We start from the raw sequence: 19187 nt of genomic DNA on the forward strand, positions 1-19187 counted from the left end.
GGCTTGGGAGACTGAAGCACGAGGATTGTGAGTTCAAAGCCAGCCTGAGCAACTTTGTGAAGCCCTAAGCAACTCAGCAAGACCCTGTCTCAAAATCAAATATAAAAATGGGGGCTGTAGTTGTGACTCAGTGGCAGAGTGCTTGCCTGGCATGTGTGAGACCCTGGGTTCAATCCTCAGCACTGCATATAAATAAATAAAGAATCCATTGGCAACTAAAAAATTTTTTTTCAAATAAATATATGTATATAAAAGGGCTGGGAATGTGGCTCACATTCCTGGGTTTAATTCCAGAGAAAAGAAAAGGTGATTTTTATATCTCCGTATATTTTCCATTTCATTTGAAAACTGAGTCTCTCTGGTCTTATTTCCTCTCAGCTAGAAGACTTTGTTTAGAATTCTTTATAGTGCAGGTCTGCTGGTGATGGTGTTCTTTTATCTGAAAAGGTTTTCATCTGGTCTTGTTCATGTGTCAGCAGCCATATCTGAGCTGTGGTGGGCCCTCCATGGTGGGGATCTAATAGACTGGGCAGCCAGCCCTATAGGCAGCTAAGTGGGTCCAGCTGCTGCTTAGGTGGGTGGGCCTTGGAGCTGCTTGGGAAGGAGCCAGCCTTTTTGAGGTAAGAGTGTTTCTTGAGGAGGAAACAAAGACAGCAAGCAGAGGATAACAGGATGTCCTTGGAGGATCACCTGCAGCAAGGAAAGGTGCCACAGTGACTAACTCCACTGAGCACATACCTAGCACATCTAATGCTCACAACACCTTCGTGAGATCAGTGCGGTTGCCTCCCATATCAAGCAGTGGGTAAGGCCCAGAAAAACTGGGTGCTTTACCCAGGTTCAAGCCAGGAGTTGTACCCAGCTGTGGCCTACTTAGCCACATCTAGAACTACCTACAAGAATTAGGGCTGGGTCTTTAAGGCAGTTCTGACCAGGGATGAACCACTCTTTTTTTTCCCAGGTGTACAAAAGAGCCAAGGCACTGGACCAGTCTGACAACGACATGTCTGCCGTGTACCGGGCCTACATACACTAAGCCGTTGGCACCTACCCCTCCCGTCTTCCCGTTGGCCCCTATTCCTGATGTGGGGCCAGGGTCCCAGGACGTGGCTCTGGACCAGTCCACCTGTCTCCATTTCCTTTTATACAGACTTTGAGACTTGCCGTCAGCACAGCACACAGCAGCACCCTCCCCTGAGGCTCTGGGGAGGGAGGGGTGTCAGCAGGGTTGGCTCGTGAGGAAGCTATTGTGCTGCACACGGGCCCCAGACTAGGTGGCCATGTGTTCTCACACGTGTGCTCATGTACGTACACACACACACACACACACACACACACACACACACACGTGCACACACTGGCTCTCGCCCCAGGATAGAAACTGCCCAGAAACTGCTGCCTGGCTTTTTTCTTCTCCAAGCTTGTCTTATCTCAGACCCTTTCCAGTTGAGGAACTAGAATCAGCAGTGAGAGTTGGAAGCCTTCCTGCAACTTCCCCAGAACAGAGGCTTGCGTGTCCGTGTCCTCCGCTGGACCCCTGCAGGAAGAGGCTCTGGGCCAAAATGAACCAACAGAGAGACTCCTGATGGAGGCTCCATGGGCCCTCCAGCTGCAGGTGACCAGTTGAGGATTTTCACGCCTAAGCTATCAGCACGCAGCCAACTCTCTGTCAACGCCTTTGTGAACTGAGACTGACAGTCCTACACAGCCGGCTCTGGCTCGGCAAGAAGAGCAGCAAGAGACCAGCCTGTAGGTGAGCACAGCTGCCGGGCTCCCCTTACTGCTGCTCAGCACCCGCCACAGATGCCACCGTTGCTGTTGAGCCTGGACCAGCCCAAGGTCCTTGCCTCCCTGCAGAGGGAGCTTGTTCCTTACCAGGCTGTTTTGGTGTGTGGATTTGCATTCCAGCCCTTGGGAAGGGGTCCTGAGGGCACCAGTGAGCAGTGAAGAGGAGGGGTGGCTCCTTCCTGTTTCCGTTATGCCACAGTCTCTTCTGGCTCTGCAGAGCCACTCTGAACTGGCCCACCTGCCCCAGCCTGCCCTGCGCAGTTCCTGCATGCCCCACCTCTCTAGAGGCATTCTCCTTCTTCCCCTTTTCCTCCCACAGAGGTCCCACAGAGGTCTGTCTGTCCCGTCTTTTGGCCCAGACCCAGCCTGACCAACGATGAGCATTTTTCTTGGGCTCAGCTCTTGATAGGGAACGGGTATCTTCGTTCCAGCCAGCATCATGGTCTTTGGTGCTTCCTGGGCCTGGGGTCTGTCAGGAGGGGAGAGAAGTGGGCCTAATCTAGCCTGGATTAGTTGATCCTCAGGTGGAGCTGGGATATCCTCGAGGCCCTGACATTTCTCCTTGGATAGGGGACCAGAGAGGGCTTGAATGTTGCCTGAGAACAAGGAGAAGTCACCAAAGGATGTCAGCTTTTTCTCCCTCTCATGGTTTGGGTTTTCTAAAGTCACAGTTTGCCCAAGGTCAGCATTTGTAGTGAAGCATATGTAGCTATATATACAAGGTGTCCACACTGGTGTGGGGTCCCTCCCCCTCAACCTTGGCCCTTTTCCACTGTTTCAAATGGAGGACACAGGTGGGGGCCAGAGAAGGTGCCCTGCGGTTCTGCACAGTTGTTCATTTCACACTGGGATTTTGAACTCGTTCGTCTGAACACAGCCTGTCCTAGTCCTGGAGGACACAGAGGGTGGGGGTAGGGAAGATGCTGTAATGAAACCGGTTAGTCAATGTTGTCTTAATATTGTTGACAATTCTGTAAAGTTCCTTTTTATGAGTATTTCTGTTTAAGCTATTTCACCTTTGTTTTGAAATCCTTCCCTTTTAAGGAGAAAATGTGACACTTGTGAAAAGCTTGTAAGAAAGCCCTCCTTCCCTTTTTCCTTTAAGCCTCCTTTAAATGACAAATCTAGGTGATTAAGGTTGTGAATTTTTATTTTTGCTTTGTTTTTAATGAACATGTCTTTCAGAATAGGATTGTGTGATAATGTTTAAATGGCAAAAACATGATTTTGTGCAATTAACAAAGCTACTGCAAGAAAAATAAAACATTTCTTGGTAACAGCTGTGCTCCGCGAGCCCGCAGCGCTTGGGTTGGGGACCTGCGGCGTAGGGACAGGGCTAACGGGTGGCTCCTCGCCCGCGGAGGCGGCGCACAGCGGACCAATAGCGAGGCCGAGCGCGGACCGGCCGCCCCGCCGACCAATCGCTGGGCGAAGGTGGGGCGGCGCCGGCGGCCACTCTGCCCCAGCCGGAGTGCGGCGGTCAGTGCGGCGCCCGCCGCAGGACGCGGCCAGCTAGCGCAGCTCAGACCCCTACCTCGACCCCGCGGCTGCCAGCTTCGTTTCAGGGCGTCCGCCCGTCACGTGAGCCGGGCCAGGAGTCGCAGGCCAATCGCGGGGCGGGGGCGGGGCCGGGGCCCGCTCCACCAATCGGCGCCGAGGGGCGGGGCGGGCGCGGCTCACAGACGGACGGCGGACCGCTGCGACCGGCGATGGCGACCGCGATGGCAGCGACGGCGGCGGAGCGGGCGGTGCTGGTGAGGCTCTCGGGCGGCCGGCGGCGGGCGGCGGGCGGCGGGCCGGGCTGGGCGGTGACCCCGCGCTGTCCCCGCAGGAGGAGGAGTTCCGCTGGCTGCTGCACGCCGAGGTGCACGCCGTGCTGAGGCAGCTGCAGGACATCCTCAAGGTAACGCGCGCGCCCGCCCATCCACCTGCGGCCCTGCGCACCGGACCCCGCCACGCTGGCCGGCCGCCACTTCCCCTGGGCGCCTGTCCCGGGTAGTGCCGTAGGTGTTCGCAGGGCGCAACGCTACTCAGACAAGGCCCCCGCTTCAATGAACTTGGGGTCTAATCGGGCACACAAGCGAATCCGACGCTGATTACGCAAGCAGCCAAGTGCAGAGGGTGACCAGCAAGCGCCTGGAGTTATCCCCGGGGCTTGGGCGAAGAAGGCAGTGATATTTAATCTGAGAACTGAGGATCCCAACCTCTTCCTGCAGTGTGATCACAGCCAAATAACTCAGTCTCTCTGAGCCTCTCTCTCCTTATCTGCCAAAGGAGATCACAGTACAGGCTTCGCAGGGCTGTCGTGAAGACAAATAATCCATTTATTTCACAAAAGTGCCCAGCGCAGTGCCTGGTATAGCCCAGAACTGCGGATTAACTACTGTCTTGTTCCCTCTCTGTTCCCTACACCCCAGCACCTCAGCGTCAATGGGAGACTACCCTCTGTCCTGTATTCCCCGCGGAGGCCACACAGTAGGTGCTCAAGGACTGTGCGTTGAGCAAGTCTGGGCTTCAGTGGGACCCGAGGCTCAGGCTGTGTTCAGTAGCCTTAGGTAGGGCCATCCTACCCCAGCTAAGCCCCAGGCTCCAGGTCAAGCCAGCCTAGCCAGCCTACCCAGCCAAAATATCACGTCCCTCTCTCGACTGACCTGGGGTCTGGATGCACTCTGAAGGCGCACTGGCTGGACTTGGGTGAACTTCACCCACCTGCTCTCTGTCCCCTGCAGGAGGCCTCTCTCCGCTTCACTCTTCCTGGCTCGGGCACTGAGGGACCTGCCAAGCAGGAGAACTTCATCCTGGGCAGCTGTGGGTGAGCTGGACTGTGCAGACACCTGGAGGAGGGGCTCTTTAGTTGGGTGGACTCCTGGGGTACCCGGGGCCAGGAGGCCTGGTCATGGCTCTGTCCTGCAAACCAATCTGGGTATGCAGTGCACAGTGTGACAGCCAGGGTTCATGCTGAACGGTGGGCAGCCCACTGGGAGGGTTTGACAGCAGGAGGGGACAGTGGGAGGCTCCCTTCTGACCCCCCATGTGTTGTAGCACAGACCAGGTGAAGGGTGTGCTGACTCTGCAAGGAGATGCCCTCAGCCAGGCGGTGAGTTCCTGGCGCCCTCTCCCCTCCCATCCTGCCTGATTTCCTCAGTTGTCCACCAGCACCTGTGACTCTGGGCAGGACTCTTGGCCTCTTTGGGCCTGGGTGTACTTGTTTGTAAATGACAGTACCCCCTGGACCTCCTCCTGGGATTGGCATGTGGATTCAGAGGAAAGGGCACTGCTTTGCCCCCAGCCCTGCCTGGCGTCTGGATCCCGTGAAATGTGAGCCTTGGCAGGATTAGGCTGGCCCTGGATCAAAGGTGAATCAGCCAAACATCTGCGCCCCAGTCTGCCCCACCCTGAACCAGGCCTTTGTGGCTTCAGTCTGTTGGCCTTGACAGAGGCTCCCCATTGCCCACTGTTACACAAAGGCCACCTTCCCCCTTCCCCTACTGCTCTTCCCCTTCCTCAGCCTCTTTTCCCTGTTGGTTCTCTGCAACTCCTCCTGGGCCTGAGTTCCAGTTTCCTGACCTCTCTGTTCAGCCCCCATGGCGAAGGTGTCTGGAGGCCCTTTGCCCTGTGGGGCCTGAATCACCAGCATCCCCATTCCTGCCCCTGGCCCAGGGGCTCAGGGTGACCCTTTACCCTGCTTATCCCACTCTTGCCCATCAGGACGTGAACCTGAAGATGCCCCGGAACAATCAGCTGCTGCATTTGGCCTTCAGAGAGGACAAGCAGTGGAAGCTACAGCAGGTGACCCAGCCCCTCCCTGGCCGGGCACAGGCCACAGGGGCAGGCAGGGGCAGGCCCACATCTGGGCCTCCCTGGGGCTGGCCATGGGGATCCGTGGCCACAGCAGGCCTGGGAGGGAGCTGTCTAGCAGCAAAGCCAAGCAGGTCTAGGCAGTGCTTGGGGCCCCAGGACCTGCTCCACATGGGGAGAAGGAACCTATCCTGCCTGTGGGCCCTCTGGCCCAGCGGGGACAGCGGATCATGCCCCTGAAGTAGTCACTCCCTCCTCTGCCTGAGCCTCCAGAAACTTCTTGTGATTCTGGGACCAGGTTCAGGCTTCCTACCAGGTCCTAGACCATGGGCTCAGCCTCTTTCCTTACCCCTTTCTGAGGCTAGACTGTACCTCAGGGCTTTTGCCTGTGTGTGTGTCCCCTACCTGGGCCCTCTGCCTTGACCTTGCCCGTCATGTGTGCCTCAGCCCAGGAGCTGCCTCACTAGGGGCCTCCTCTACCACCCTCCTCAGAGTCCCTCCTCGCTGTGCTTGCTTCCTCCTGGGAGTCTCCCAGGCATGTTCTCTTGTGAATTCCTCGTAATGTCTGCGCTGCAGAAGGCGAGCTGCATGAGGGTAGCAGCCTGGCCCACCTCAGGCCCAGCATGGGCCAGGCCTTGCCCTCGAGGACTCAGAGATAACAGTGTGAGGGCAGAGTGATGTCCTCTCCTGGGAGTCAGGCCCCTGCTGTGTGCCAGCCCCGCCAGTCTCAGAGACACGGCTGCTCTGAAGCCGATGTAGCCCAGCCCCATGACCTCTCAGGGATGCTCTTTTCAGATCCAGGATGCCAGGAACCACGTGAGCCAAGCCATTTACCTCCTTGCCAACCGGGATGAGAACTACCAGTTCAAGACAGGGGCTGAAGTCCTCAAGGTGAGCTGCCCTGACCTAGCCAGACTCCTGGAGAGCACTGGCCCCAGGACTCTCAGGGAGCCCTGTGCCCAAGGACCTAGACCCACATCCTCAAGTGTAGCCGAAGACTGACTCTTCCCCTCTCAGTGTTCACTTACAGCATAGTGGGTCACAGTGTGGGACCCAGAGTCCTTAGTTAATGACAAAGCAAGGTCAAGAGATTTGCTTGTGGGAAGAGCCAACTCAGATGCTTTAGCTCTGCCCCTGACTTGCTGTATATCCTTGGATAGTTCACCCACTCTCTCTGAACCTCCATGGCCAACAGGCTACATAAACATCAAAAGAAATGAAGGTGGGACTCTTGACCTGGCCAGGACTTTGCTCCCTGTTAAGGGAAGAAAGAACTCAGTGCTTCCTCTGTTTCCTCACCTGTGAAAACTCAGGATTTCAACTCAGCCTCCTCCAGGAAGCCCTCCCTGGCTTCTTGCATTCAAGCTGAGTTGGCACCTCCTCTTAGCAACTTCATTGCCTACACCCCATCCATAATGGGACCTACCTCCCGTGGGCTAATGCCCAAGATCCTCACACAGCAGAATTCTCCTGAATGGTGGCCATCCATGCAGGGTCCTGCCCCCAACCCTGCTGGACAACTTGGCTCCAGTCCTGGGAACTGGACCACCTAGGAGGAATGGGCTACTGCTGTGGCTCCCTGGTGCTGTCGGGGAGTCGGACACCAGACCAGTGGCCCTCACAGCAGCTGTGGCCGCCCTCCCCAGCTCATGGACGCTGTGATGCTGCAGCTGACCCGAGCTCGAAACCGGCTTACCACCCCCGCCACCCTCACCCTGCCTGAGATCGCTGCCAGCGGCCTCACGGTTAGTGCCTGGGGCATCCCCTGCTCTAGGAGAGGGGATCCCCACAGACAGGCCCAACCTGCCCCCTGGGAGGGAGGCAAGTGCCAACCCCAAATTGCACTGGGTCAGAATTGTGTGTCTGCAGCTTATGGGAAGTCAGTCCTCGACCTCCGTCCTGTGCAGCCCAGACGCGTCAGCCCTGCCCTGGGCCAGTGGCTTCCAAACCTGACCGTGCAGGAGGACCCAGGGCACCTGGGGAGTCTGCAAGCCCTGGTCCCCAGGAGGAGGCTCGGGCTGGGCGCCTGGGTGCCTGTCAGGCGAGGTGAGAGGGCTGGTGGGAGGGCTGACCTGCCTGCCTCCTCCAGAGGATGTTCGCCCCCAGCCTGCCGTCCGACCTGCTGGTCAACGTCTACGTCAACCTCAACAAGCTCTGCCTCACGGTGTACCAGCTGCACGCCCTACAGCCCAGCTCCACCAAGGTGAGCAGACCCACCCACGCCAGAGCACCAGCCCCGCCTCGCCTGGGCCCTGACAGGCCTGATGTTTCTACCTAGAACTTCCGCCCTGCCGGAGGCTCCGTGCTCCACAGCCCCGGGGCCATGTTGTAAGTACCTGGGAGAGGGGTCTGACTACCTCCTGGAGGCCCCTGCGGGGCAGCCCACGGCTCAGGGACTGCCCCTCCTCCCCCAGCGAGTGGGGCGCCCAGCGCTTGGAGGTGAGCCACGTGCACAAGGTGGAGTGCGTGGTGCCCTGGCTCAACGACGCCCTGGTCTACTTCACTGTCTCCCTGCAGCTCTGCCAGCAGCTCAAGGACAAGGTGCGTGGGCACTGCGTGGGCTATGGGGCAGAGGAGCGGGCACGGAGAGAGTGCCCCAGGGCCACTGTTCCCACACACCAGGCCACAGGGAACACCCAGCGCGGTGCCCTGGGCGACCCCGACTCACCTGGTGGTGGAGGGTGCAGGGGGACTGGAGCGGAGGGGAACCCCAGCACCCCCGACCACACCGCTCCCTCGGCAGATCTCCGTGTTCTCCAGCTACTGGAGCTACAGACCCTTCTGAGCAGGGCGCCCAGGAGCCTGTCCCGAGAGCGGCCCTCCCCAAACTCACTCCTCCCGTGGTACCCGCCTGATCCGGGCACCCTGGGCATTCCCCCACACCCCCCATTTGCACGCTGGGAAGAACGCTGGCAGTGGGGCTGGGAAGGTGGCCTGGGGTGTCTGCACCCCAGGCCCAGGGCTGCAGCTGCCTCTGGGACGATGAGGGGCAGCCCAGCCCATTTGGCAGAGGGTGGCAGGAAGGAAGAAGGCCAGCAGGCAGAAGCTGCCCCCTGAACACACTCTCTAGTGCCCTGACGTCGCTCTGCAACCCCGCTGGTGATCTCTGAGAAATAAAGGTCATCAGACTTTATCTGGAGTCCTGTCTCTTGAATGGGGCCAGCTGGGGTCCCTGGTGGTCAGTGGTTCCCACCCCATTTGCCACACCCATCTGGGGACAGATGGTCCATCCCCTGGTCATCCATGGGCCAAGTGGAAAGGTGATGAGCTCTGCTTGGGAGCTGAGGCCCCACATCTGAGGCCATGAGCCAGGTGATCTGGAGGGACGCTTGGAACACACAGCAAGACGCACACTCTGAGCAAACAGAAGCTTTGTTACCATTGCCAGCCGGACACAGGCCAAGGGAGAGGCGTTAAGGTTCCAGGGCCAAGTTATCCACTCCCTGAGGTCTCTCCTGTAAGGCAGAGTGGGTGCTGTGGGCGCCGCTGGGTTCCCAGCTGGCCCTTCCTGGCCCCTACCAGCCCCTGCACAGCCCTGGTGCAGGCGCAGGTCCAGGCTGCACCTGGGCTCCCCTTCCTGGGCGCTCCTGGGCTCACCTTCCGGGGCCTGGGGGAGGCACAGCAGCAGTGGCAGCAGCAGTGGGCAGTGACCAGCAGCAGCAGGAACAGCACGGTGCCTGGGGGCAAGATGGGCGTCCAGATGTGGGCCCTGGGCTGGCCCTGCGGGGGGAAGGGGCCCAGGGGCATTGGCCACACTCACCCACGAAGATGAGGAAGACCACGAAGGCAGCGGTGTCCCACTCGGACTGGAACAGGCGGTGGCTCTTCAGTCTCCCCAGCACTTCCTGGGCCGTGACCTCCAGCTCCTGCCTCAGCTCCTCCACGGACAGACCCATCTCAGCAGGAACCACCTGTTCCAGCCCCCAGAGGGTGACCTTCACACCCTGGGCCAGCTCAGGCCTCACCTGGCCCAGCGCCCACCCTGCCCTGCCCCAGGGCCAGGCCCACGACCCAGCTCTCAGCACCTCTCCCTCGGCTGCCCTGCCACGGGCCCTCGAGTCTCACCCCTCCTCTGGCCCCGGCCAGGCCCTGGCCCAGACAGCACCCCTGCAGCCGCGTCACCCTCCCTCTCCCCCGAGGGCTGCCCCGGGCACCACCTGCCTCCAGGAAGCTCTGCTCCCTAGCCTGGCAGATCCCGGGTCTTCAGAGCACAGACTGTTTCCTGCTTCCGGATCCACACCACCTGCAGCCTTGGCAACCAGCCCCGCCCTCCTAGGGCCAGACAGGGCAGCCAGAGCCCTGGGGAGAGGGACCAGGCCCCAGCTGGCCTCGGTGCTGCAGGGACGTGGAGCCTGCCGGCTCCCTTCTTTCACAAGATGATCTTTTTACCTTTCCCCATTGTACCAAACAAGCAGCCGGGAACAGGTGGACACTCAGTGGCCTTTGACATGGCGGGTACAAGAGGACAGAGAACCAGAGGAAGAAGAGAGCACAGGCAGAGGAAGGAGGTCAGGAGTTTGACCAGGGTCCACTCCCTTCCCTGCGCAACTGGTTCCATGTGGCCAGCCTCACGCTACACTCTTCACCTGTAAAAATAACCTCTGCAAGGAAGTGGTTGCTACCTCAGGTGAGGGCTTTCCCTGGGGCCCAGTGCCCTGACATTGACACCTGTGACCCTCTGCAGCAGAGGCAGCTCTTCCTCCTCCTTCTTCTGTTGACCACTGGGGGCCAGAGACTGTGCTCAGCCCAGAGGCAGGGCTATGAACTAGGTGGACACGGTGTCTTGTTCTTGTGGTTCTTACCATTTAGCAGGAAAGATAAAAAATTAAGCCGGGTACAGTAGTGCAAATCTGTAATTCTGAGACCTGGGAGACGGAAGCAGGAAGATCACAAGGTCAAGACCATCCCCAGCAATTTAGGGGGACCGTTAGCACAAAAAGACCGGGCAGGACGCAAACCTCACGAGTCATCTCAGCTCTTTATTCAGGAGTGAAGTTTCACACAGGAACCGGGGAAGGAGGGATGAAATGGTGCCAGTGAACCCAATTTCCTGGTGGAAAATGAGCCCCTGAACAAAGAAAGGGACTAGGTTTATACAGGTTATTTTGAGGGGTGGTCTAGTGAGCCTATCAGTTTGGGCACGCAGGAAACAGGTTTGTGAGAATTTAAAAATCTGTTTTTACTGGGCAATATTTTTACTTAGGGGCTGGGGATATAGCTCAGTTGGTAGAGTGTTTGCCTTGCAAGCACAAGGCCCTGGGGAAGAATGGAGGGTCTGGTGACAGCGTTCAGTGTTGCTCTCCTTCTCTGCAGGGTCCCCTTGTGCCGTCACTGGGAAGGAGGTATTTGGGGAAGGATCAGTGCTTCGGCTCCTTCCCAGGGGCTGCTCTGCCCTGGGAAGGAAGCACTGGGAAGGCTGGCGACGTGTGAGTTTCTCTCTCTCCCTTTCCTCGGGCCTCGCTGTTTGGGTTTTTTTTTGTTTGTTTGTTTGTTTGTTTCATTTTCCATACATAATAGAGACCCTGTCTCAAAATCAAAAATTAAAAGGGTTGGGGATGTAGTACCCTGGGTTCAATCCCTGGTACCAAAAAAAAAAAACCCAAATCACCAATGCGCACACTCGGGCATGTCCCCTGCCCCTCTCTGCCTGCTGCCTCATCTGTGAAATGCATGCATTAGCAGCATCCACCTCCAGAGGTCCTGAGGGTCCATAGCATTTTCAGCATGGGGCATTCTCGGAGGGCGTACACTAAGTGGCCATGTGTGGTCCTGTGCAAGCTGCCACACTGCCAAGGCCATGCGACCCTTGCAGCACCTCCAGAGGTCAGTTGGCCATCTGCAGTGTTTGCTGGGGAGACTCAGACTACACCATCACCGCACAGTCCTTGTCGGTGGCCACTGGGACATTTCCCTCCTGACTTCCAGAATTATGCATCACCCACATGGGTGAGAAGGTCCTGGAGAAAGCGTGTTCTCTGCCCAGAAGCTCATTTCCTAGGGGACATCCCCAAAGGTGCCCTCTACCACTGTTCCCGATCAGCCCACAGGTGACTGGAACCATCCGGTTTCCGCTAGCAAATAACCCTACCCTAACCCTGGCAACGCCCTCACTTGCTGGGCTTTGGAGACCACCCGCCCAGTCCTTCAGGAGCCCTGCTGAAAGGGGACCATGGCCCAGGCAGGCCCAGCCTTGTCCTCCTGCTCCCGCTCTCCACGCCTTGAAAATTAAGCCAGTGGTGTCTGAGCACAAGGAAGTGGAAGCCACGGTGGGGAGTGGACAGAGAGGAGTGTGTGGAGGTGAGCCCAGGGAGGGCAGGCGAGTCCAAGGAAAGAGCTGAACAGTCCTTGCAAAAGACCCCTTAGGACCAGCGACGCCCACAAGAGGAACCGCCTCATCTGCCCCTTTACAGAGAGTCTGCCAGCGTCTGGGACGGGGGACAGCTGAGGGCTTCCAATGTCAGATGCCAGGAAGCAGGAAAGAAAGAACAGAGTCACATGGGGGATGGCGGCCGGCGGAGGGCTGTGCTGGAGAGGTCCGGGCGGGTGCGGCTCAGTGGTGGAGAGTCCATCCCGGGCACCACACTACCTGAGGCCTTCTCCAGGACCAAGCCGGGAGGGCGGAAGCCTTGACTTCCTCCATCGCGGCCAGCCCGGGCCCTCACCCCCTTTTTATGTGTAGACCTGTAAACTTCCTGGCCCTTGGCCCCCGCTGGTCCAGAAGCATAGGTGCTTCTCCTGGGGACACCCCTCCTCTCCAAAGCCCCACCCGCTCCTGTGCTGCCCCCTGCCCATGGCAAAGGTTCTCTTCGCTCTGCTCGGGACCTTTTCCACTCACTACGTACAGTGATGCTGGAGTTGTCGGCACTTGCCCGGGACCTGGTCTCTCTTCTGCCTGGCATCTGTAATTACTCAATAAACCCTTTGATTTCAGGGCTCCCCTGGTCTCCAGAGATTGGGTGTCACAGGTGGCCAGGGTCATCTCTAAGATGCACATGGAAGTCTAGACATTTCCATGACCCAGAGAGTGGGGGAGGATGCGCAAGAGGACTCAGCTGGATTGCTGCCTTCTCGTCCCAGCCCTGCCTCTTCCTCGATTGTGTGACCTCTCTCATCTGTGAATTGGGGGTGGTACCCGCAGTCACTCTGTGTGGTGGCGATCATTTAACAAGTCAACGTCCCCGCGCTCCCAGAACCATGTCAGGAGCAGGGTAAGTGCCCTTTCCTAAGTTGATGTCTTGGTTTTTCAATGATACAATTAAACACGCAATGGTGGCAACTATTGACCGGCCAGGTGGGGTGGCGCACACCTGTAATCCCAGTGGCTCAGGAGCCTGAGGCAGGAGGCCCACAAGTTTGAGGCCAGCCTCAGCAACTTAGCAAGGCCCTAAGCAACTTAGGGAGATCCTGTCTCAGAATAAGAAGTGTAAAGGATTGGGAATGTGTCTCCGTGGCAAAGCACCCTGGTTTCCATCCCCAGTCCAAAACAGAAAAGAAAATGCATGGATGCTCGGGTGGGGATTTGGGTGTGCTTCCCCCGCGGAGTGGTTAAGGGACATGAATCTGGAAACCAAGTCCAGCTCTGGCATTTGTCAGCTGAGGACCTGGGGACCTCAGCATGCATCTCTCAGAGGAGGTTGTTGTGGGATTTGGCAGGGTCACTGGTATTGCCGGGTAAAGGACGGAGGATCAGCCACTTTCTTGGCCTCTCCTGCTGCAGGTGGGGGTCACAGGAAGGAGGCCTTGAGTTCAGATTCTGTGCTCAACTGCCACCTCCCCTCCCCCTCCCCACGGGCACCAGGACCTGCCAGCCCCTGGCAGCTCCCACAGGGACTCTGCCAGGTGTCACAGGAAGCTGGTTCTTTCTCTTTGTCCCCGTCTGGGGTGGCCACTGCTGGCTCCCCACCTTCTCCCTGAGGCCGTCTTCCTGCCCCGCAGCCCGGGCTTTGGTTGGTCCTCTGTGTCTCTATCCTCTCCACTTCTGTGCGTCTCTCCTGCTCCCAGCTCTGCTAACTCTGTGTGTGTGTGTCCCCCAAGGGAAAGTGGGGCACCTCCTCCAGAGCCCCCTCCCCCAGTTCCCTGCTGGGACTCAAGCCCATGGCCTGCCTCCCCGCTTCCCGTGGCCCCTTCCATGACTGCAGTCCAGCCCAATGTCCCCCTGAGTTTGGTGTGCCTGAGCACAGAGCCCCTAGACGCAGTCCCCTGTGCTGGGGGGAAGGGCAGGCCTCTGGGGCGGAAGCCTCTGGATGGGGGTTCGAATCTCCCCAGCCTTGGACCATGGGGACCCAACAGAGCTAGGGCTACAAAGAGTGGTGTTGGCGTTCAGGAACGAGAAACCCCACGGGGTCTCTGAGCCCCAACTCTCCCCTCCACACCGATGACAGAGCCCCTCCTGTGCCTTGGCCCCATGGAGCCCCTGAGGAGATCCCTCTCGCCCTGCTCGTCACGACCCTCCAGCCCCAGGAGCCCGCCCTGTGAGACCTCGGTTTCTGTGGGCATCGAGGCAGTGCTGGACCAACTGAAGATCAAGGCCATGAAGATGGGGTTCGAGTTCAACATCATGGTGGTGGGTGAGTGAGGGGCAGGGCTCACAGACCCGAGGACCAATGGGCGAGGACGAGACCCGTAGGCCTGGGAGTGTCGCTCATCCCCCAGTCTAGTGTCCCCATTTGTCAAGGAGCCCAGGCATCGTGCCTCACAAGAGTGCTGCAGTGGAAAATCTGGGAAGCAGTCATTACAGACAAATATCGCCCACAAAGCCCCAGCCGACTGGCGAGGAATGATTTGGGAGGGTCAGACTCCTGGACTTGGAACCCCAGTGTGATCTGGGTTTGAGGTCACTGATGCTGATGTGGGTTCGTTTTGTTTGTACAAACTGGTTGAACTATCCCTCAGTGGATGACCAAATAAGCAAAATGTTGTTCACACACACAATGGAATATTATCCAGTCATGAAAAAGAACAAAGCATTGATGCAGGCTACAGCATGACTGAATATTTTATTCTAAAGGAAAGGAGCCAAACGCCAAAAGCCAGAAAGTGTAGGGTTCCATTTACATGAAAGGTCCAGAACAGGCAAATCCAGGGACAGAAAGCAGATGAGGGGTGCCAGGGGTTGGGGAGTAGTGGGGACGGGGAGCAATGGCTTCACGGGTACAGCCTTCCTTTTGGGGTGATGAAAATGTCCTGGAACTAGAAAGAGGCAGTGGTCACCTGACTTGTGAATGTCTATAATGCCACCTGGGGGTCGAACCCAGGGCCACCCGCCACTGAGCTGCTCGCCCAGCCCTTTTAAAGGCTGTTTTGTCTTGAGACGGAGTCTCACTGAGCTGCCCGGACTGGCCTTGAACTCGCAGCCTCTGCCTCTTGAGACATGCCACTTCTCAGAGCACTTTAAAATGACAGTGGTTGTTTTTGCCAATTTTCCCTCAAGAAACACAGGAGAGGTCAGTGTCCGTCACACTGGGCCAGAGACTGACTGCTGCGGGCACTTGTCTATTTACGTTATGCCCAGAAAACAACCTACTTTCTGAAAGATCTCACCTGGTGAGGAGTTTGAGAAACTGCCTCAGGGGTGCACCTTGCTTGACCACTGTCCTCTGGTCACTCGCAGGGCAGAGCGGGCTGGGCAAGTCCACCATGGTGAACACCCTGTTCAAGTCCAAAGTGTGGCAGTCGAGCCTTCAGGGCCTGGCCACGCCCACGCCCCAGACGCTGCAGCTGCACTCGGTGACCCACGGTGAGTGAGCCCCCGCCTCGCCCCGCCACGCCGGGTCCGATCTCTCCCCTCCGCTCTCCCCGCAGTCATCGAGGAGAAGGGCGTGAAGCTGAAGCTGACCGTGACGGACACGCCTGGCTTTGGGGACCAGATCAACAACGACAAGTGGTGGGTCCTGGGGGGGCAACGAGTCGGACTGCCCCACTCCCACCCCTGGTCCCCCCAGCTCTGGGCAACACCCAGCTCTGGAGAGGCCCAGCCATGTCCTCTAAAACTGAAGACCAGCCAGGAGTGGTGGCACAGGCTTGCAATACCAGTGACCTGGGAGGTTGAAGCAGGAGGCTCACAAGTTTGAGGCCAGCCTCAGCAAATCAATGAGGCCCTAAGCAACTCAGTGAGACCCTGTCTCAAAAAAATCAAAAGGGATGGGGATGTGGCTCCATGGTGAAGCACCCCTGGGTTCAGTCCCTGGCACAAAAAAAAAGGTCAGTGGTGGCCAGGTGCTCTCTCTTCCCTACAAAGTAGGTGCTGGAATGGCCCCATTTTATGGACAAGGAAGCTGAGGCCTCAGGCGAGAATGGCAGGGGTCTTTCTGTCTCCCGTGAGGCAAAGGGCAGAGGGAGGGCAACAGGGGACCAAGCCATCCTTGGCAAAGCGGGAGAGTGTGAGGGCCAGGGAGGCAGGCGGAGCCCTGGGGCTCTGCTCTGAGGGGAGGCTTCTCTGCTCAGCTGGGACCCCATCCTGGGCTACATCAACGAGCAGTACGAACGGTACCTGCAGGAGGAGATTCTCATCACCCGCCAGCGCCACATCCCCGACACCCGGGTGCACTGCTGCGTGTACTTCGTGCCGCCCACTGGGCACTGGTGAGGTGGCTGGACCGGCCGGGGGAGGGCCGCCCACACCAGGCAGACACCGAGGAGGCCCAGCGTGGGCTTCGGGCTGGGTCCCCTTCACTTGTTCCCTATCCCCATTACCATTGTCACTGCCCTGCCTGGGCAGCCTGCGGCCCCTGGACATTGAGTTCCTGCAGCGACTGTGCCGGACTGTGAATGTGGTGCCTGTGATCGCCCGGGCTGACAGCCTGACCATTGAGGAGCGAGAGGCCTTCAGGAGCAGGGTGATCGGGTGCTCAAGGCGGGGCTGGGGCCAGTGTGGCAGAGTGCAGAGTGGGCAGGGTGGGCAGAGGTTGCCTCTGTCTGGTTTGCAGATCCAGGAAGATCTGAGAAATCACTGCATTGATGTATACCCGCAGAAATGCTTCGACGAGGACATCAATGACAGGATCCTCAACAGCAAGATTCGGGTAAGAAAAGTCACAGGGGACAGAATGAGGGTGGCACTCAGGTTCTCTCTCTGCAACTCAGGGCAATGCCCATGTACTTCTAGCAGATACAAATCTCCATTCATTTTACGAACTCAAGGTGAGCAAGAAATGGCTCACACCAGACGATCCACAGTACAGGAATAAGTGTTGTCCAATCACATCTCTCACAAGGGCCTTGTATCCTGAGCATGTAAAGAACTCTTTAAAGTCAACAACAAAAGCCCAAAGGGCAAGGGCCAGGGGTGTGGCTTGGTGGTAGAGTACTTGGGTTCAATTCCCAGCACTCAAAAAAAGAGTAGGCAAAAGATTTGAGTAGACATTTCCCCCAAAGAATATATAAAAGCTGGGTACAGAGGGGCACACCTGTAATGCCAGCTAATTGAGAGGATTAGGCAGGAGGATGAAAAGTTCAAGGTCATCCTGGGCAACTCTGTCTCAAAATAAAAAATAAAAAGGGCTGGGAATGTAGTCAAGGGATAAAGGGCCCCTGGGTTCAATCTCTAGTACCAAAAAAAAAAAAAAAGGTACCTAACATCAGAAGTCATTAGTGAAATACCAGTCTCTACACCACAGGGAGAGCCCACACAATTAGGATGGTGTCTTAGTTGGTTTTCTGTTACTATAATAGAACACCTGAGACTGGATAATTTATAAAGTATGAGGTTTATTTAGATCACAGTCCTAAACGCTGGAAGTTCAAGAGAGGGCGACCATATCAGCTTGGCTTTTGGTGAGGGCCTCATGCTACCCCACACATGATGGAAACCAGGAAGGACAAGCGGGTATGTCTGAAAAGAGGTCCTGTGGCTAGAGAGGAGGCAAGAAAGAGTAGAGGAAGCCTAACTTGCTTTAGAACAACCCTGTGCACACGTACCTATTTTCACCCTCTGGATAACCTCAGAAGGGGACTACTGTTTGTTTCACAGGTGAGAGGTTTAATGTTAACAAGATTACATATATGTATATGTCATCTGTATGAAACGTATCATGTATGATATATATGTGCCATATAATATATATTTTATACATACATCTATATTACATATCGATTTTTATTTTTTGCTTTTTGCAGTGCTGGGGATGGAACCCAGGGCCTCGCACATGCCTGGCATGGTTCTGCCACTGGGCTATAGCCCTAACCCCAAGACCATATTATTACCCTGGTTATTAACATGAGAGCTTCCGGAGGCTGCTCTCCTAACCTTGAACTATGCTAAATGCTTTGCAAACAATCCCCAGAGCCTCTCAGCCCTGCTGGCGTCCTCTGTGCAGGCACGGGTTAGACTTTGTATCTTGGACTCCCCAGAAACACTGTGCTCCTTCTACCATGTCCCCTCCCACCCAGGACAGGGCCCTCCAGCCCTTCCTCCTCCTAGGTGCCTCCTCCCCCCTCCCCTAGGAGCGGATCCCCTTCGCCGTGGTGGGGGCCGATCGCGAGCACCTGGTAAACGGGAGGTGCGTGCTGGGCCGGAAGACCAAGTGGGGCATCGTGGAAGGTCAGTGCGGGGACTCCGGGAGATGCAGTGAGGAGGGGGTGGGAACCAGCGCCCGGCCTGCACCTTAGGGGTCTGGACCCTGGGTGGCGAAGCCCAGAGAGAGGCACACGCACGCCTGAGAAATGCCTTTTTCCAGCTGGAAGCCTCAGGGAAGCTGTCTGACTTGGCCTCAGCGTCCTCTAGTGAAACAGGCATCATGGTCCCATCGGGGCAGATAAGGTCCCAGCCCACACAGGGGCAAGACAATGGTGGAGGCAGAAACACAGTGAAGGAAGTGGGGGGCACTAGCGTAGGGAGCCAACGGGCCTTGCTGAGGGCAAGGCTGGGCAGAAGGACGGCCCGGTGCCTACCCCTCTGTGTGCCACCATCGTCATTAGAAGTGCGTGCACGTCACCCACGGTGCGATGTGCAAACTGGATGCAATGATCGTGGGCTCCCCGGCTCAACTGCCATCCGTAGCAGACCCTGTCCTGGCCCAGGACAGTCAGTGCCTGGATGAAGGACTAGATGAGAGAGCCCAGGGAGGGGGGCTGCGGTAAGGCAGACACGTGGGGAAGGGGCAGTAGCGGGGCCTGCGTGCTACCTGCTGAGGCCCGGCAGCCTCTGGAGCCTTGCGCAGTCCTGTCTTGCAGTGGAGAATATGGCGCACTGTGAGTTTCCTCTCCTGAGAGACCTGCTAATCCGGTGAGGCCCTGGAGGCTGGGAAGCGGGCACAGGGCCCCTGTGGCCTGGGCTGACCTGCCTCCTGTCGCCCAGCTCCCACCTCCAAGACCTGAAGGACATCACCCACAACGTCCACTACGAGAACTACCGTGTGGTCAGACTCAACGAGAGCCACCTGCTGCCTCGCGGGCCGGGCTGGGTGAACCTGGCCCCGGCCTCCACCCAACAGCTGACCACCCCTGTACCCTTGAAGGTCCGCAGGCGGGTCCAAGAGGATCCCAAGGATGAGTTCTAAACCTCCCGAGTTCTCACACCCAGCCCCCAACATATACCTTGGCACTAGAGCATCTATTAAAGGTGGACCTTGCTTTTTATTAGAAGCTGTGTTTTGACAAAAGGC

The 19187-nt window shown here is 57.5% G+C and overlaps 4 protein-coding genes across 13 annotated transcripts in view; 3 read left to right on the forward strand and 1 right to left on the reverse strand.

Annotated features, from left to right (window-relative positions):
• Positions 1–3067, forward strand: part of Glyr1 (glyoxylate reductase 1 homolog) — a 33465-nt gene extending 30398 nt beyond the window's left edge. For all 4 annotated transcript variants that reach the window (XM_047532763.1, XM_047532764.1, XM_047532765.1 and 1 more), the window contains one exon: positions 962–3067. In XM_047532763.1, the coding sequence (XP_047388719.1) occupies positions 962–1036 (75 nt within the window). In that variant the 3' untranslated portion in view covers positions 1037–3067. The remainder of the gene's footprint in view (positions 1–961) is intronic.
• A 390-nt stretch (positions 3068–3457) lies between these two features.
• On the forward strand, positions 3458–8719 carry Rogdi (rogdi atypical leucine zipper). The gene is made up of 11 exons (XM_047532772.1): positions 3458–3542; positions 3620–3691; positions 4518–4600; positions 4831–4885; positions 5497–5577; positions 6382–6477; positions 7233–7331; positions 7676–7789; positions 7865–7914; positions 8001–8127; positions 8330–8719. Exons 1-11 carry the CDS (start codon positions 3498–3500, stop codon positions 8369–8371), a joined length of 864 nt encoding a protein of 287 aa, XP_047388728.1. The 5' UTR covers positions 3458–3497; the 3' UTR covers positions 8372–8719.
• A 23-nt stretch (positions 8720–8742) lies between these two features.
• On the reverse strand, positions 8743–9967 carry Smim22 (small integral membrane protein 22). 3 transcript variants are annotated; one of them, XM_047532775.1, is made up of 4 exons: positions 9652–9751; positions 9347–9497; positions 9184–9263; positions 8743–9041 (listed from the first exon to the last, which is right to left on the reverse strand). In XM_047532775.1, exons 2-4 carry the CDS (start codon positions 9480–9482, stop codon positions 9000–9002), a joined length of 258 nt encoding a protein of 85 aa, XP_047388731.1. In that variant the 5' UTR covers positions 9483–9497; positions 9652–9751; the 3' UTR covers positions 8743–8999. The 3 variants fall into 3 exon arrangements, with proteins under 3 accessions (XP_047388731.1, XP_047388730.1, XP_047388729.1); XM_047532774.1 differs by having other exon boundaries at positions 8744–9041; positions 9744–9967; XM_047532773.1 differs by having other exon boundaries at positions 8745–9041; positions 9748–9964.
• Septin12 (septin 12) lies at positions 9814–19143 on the forward strand. Of its 5 annotated transcripts, XM_047532770.1 has the most exons (12): positions 9814–10213; positions 10900–11012; positions 12518–12794; positions 13968–14153; positions 15197–15322; positions 15388–15469; positions 16030–16167; positions 16304–16421; positions 16512–16607; positions 18028–18124; positions 18757–18808; positions 18881–19143. In XM_047532770.1, exons 4-12 carry the CDS (start codon positions 13991–13993, stop codon positions 19080–19082), a joined length of 1074 nt encoding a protein of 357 aa, XP_047388726.1. In that variant the 5' UTR covers positions 9814–10213; positions 10900–11012; positions 12518–12794; positions 13968–13990; the 3' UTR covers positions 19083–19143. The 5 variants fall into 5 exon arrangements, with proteins under 5 accessions (XP_047388726.1, XP_047388723.1, XP_047388724.1 ...); XM_047532767.1 differs by having other exon boundaries at positions 16304–16607; XM_047532768.1 differs by having other exon boundaries at positions 10900–10928; positions 16304–16607.
• The last annotated feature ends 44 nt before the right edge of the window (positions 19144–19187 follow it).

Source organism: Sciurus carolinensis, chromosome 18 (genome assembly GCF_902686445.1).
Source record: "Sciurus carolinensis chromosome 18, mSciCar1.2, whole genome shotgun sequence".
In the NCBI taxonomy this organism is placed as follows: domain Eukaryota; kingdom Metazoa; phylum Chordata; class Mammalia; order Rodentia; family Sciuridae; genus Sciurus; species Sciurus carolinensis.

Bases quoted from the DNA above. Each gene is read 5' to 3' on its own strand.
- Septin12 (XM_047532767.1), top strand. From the start codon at position 13,991: ATGGAGCCCCTGAGGAGATCCCTCTCGCCCTGCTCGTCACGACCCTCC. The intron at 15,323-15,387 runs GTGAGTGAGCCC...CTCTCCCCGCAG, and splicing joins GCTGCACTCGGTGACCCACG to TCATCGAGGAGAAGGGCGTG. The intron at 16,168-16,303 runs GTGAGGTGGCTG...CTGCCTGGGCAG, and splicing joins GTGCCGCCCACTGGGCACTG to CCTGCGGCCCCTGGACATTG.
- Rogdi (XM_047532772.1), top strand. From the start codon at position 3,498: ATGGCGACCGCGATGGCAGCGACGGCGGCGGAGCGGGCGGTGCTG. The intron at 3,543-3,619 runs GTGAGGCTCTCG...CTGTCCCCGCAG, and splicing joins CGGCGGAGCGGGCGGTGCTG to GAGGAGGAGTTCCGCTGGCT. The intron at 4,601-4,830 runs GTGAGCTGGACT...CATGTGTTGTAG, and splicing joins TTCATCCTGGGCAGCTGTGG to CACAGACCAGGTGAAGGGTG.
- Smim22 (XM_047532775.1), bottom strand. From the start codon at position 9,482: ATGGGTCTGTCCGTGGAGGAGCTGAGGCAGGAGCTGGAGGTCACGGCC. The intron at 9,264-9,346 runs GTGAGTGTGGCC...TCTTGCCCCCAG, and splicing joins GGTCTTCCTCATCTTCGTGG to GCACCGTGCTGTTCCTGCTG. The intron at 9,042-9,183 runs GTGAGCCCAGGA...TCTGCCTTACAG, and splicing joins CCTCCCCCAGGCCCCGGAAG to GAGAGACCTCAGGGAGTGGA.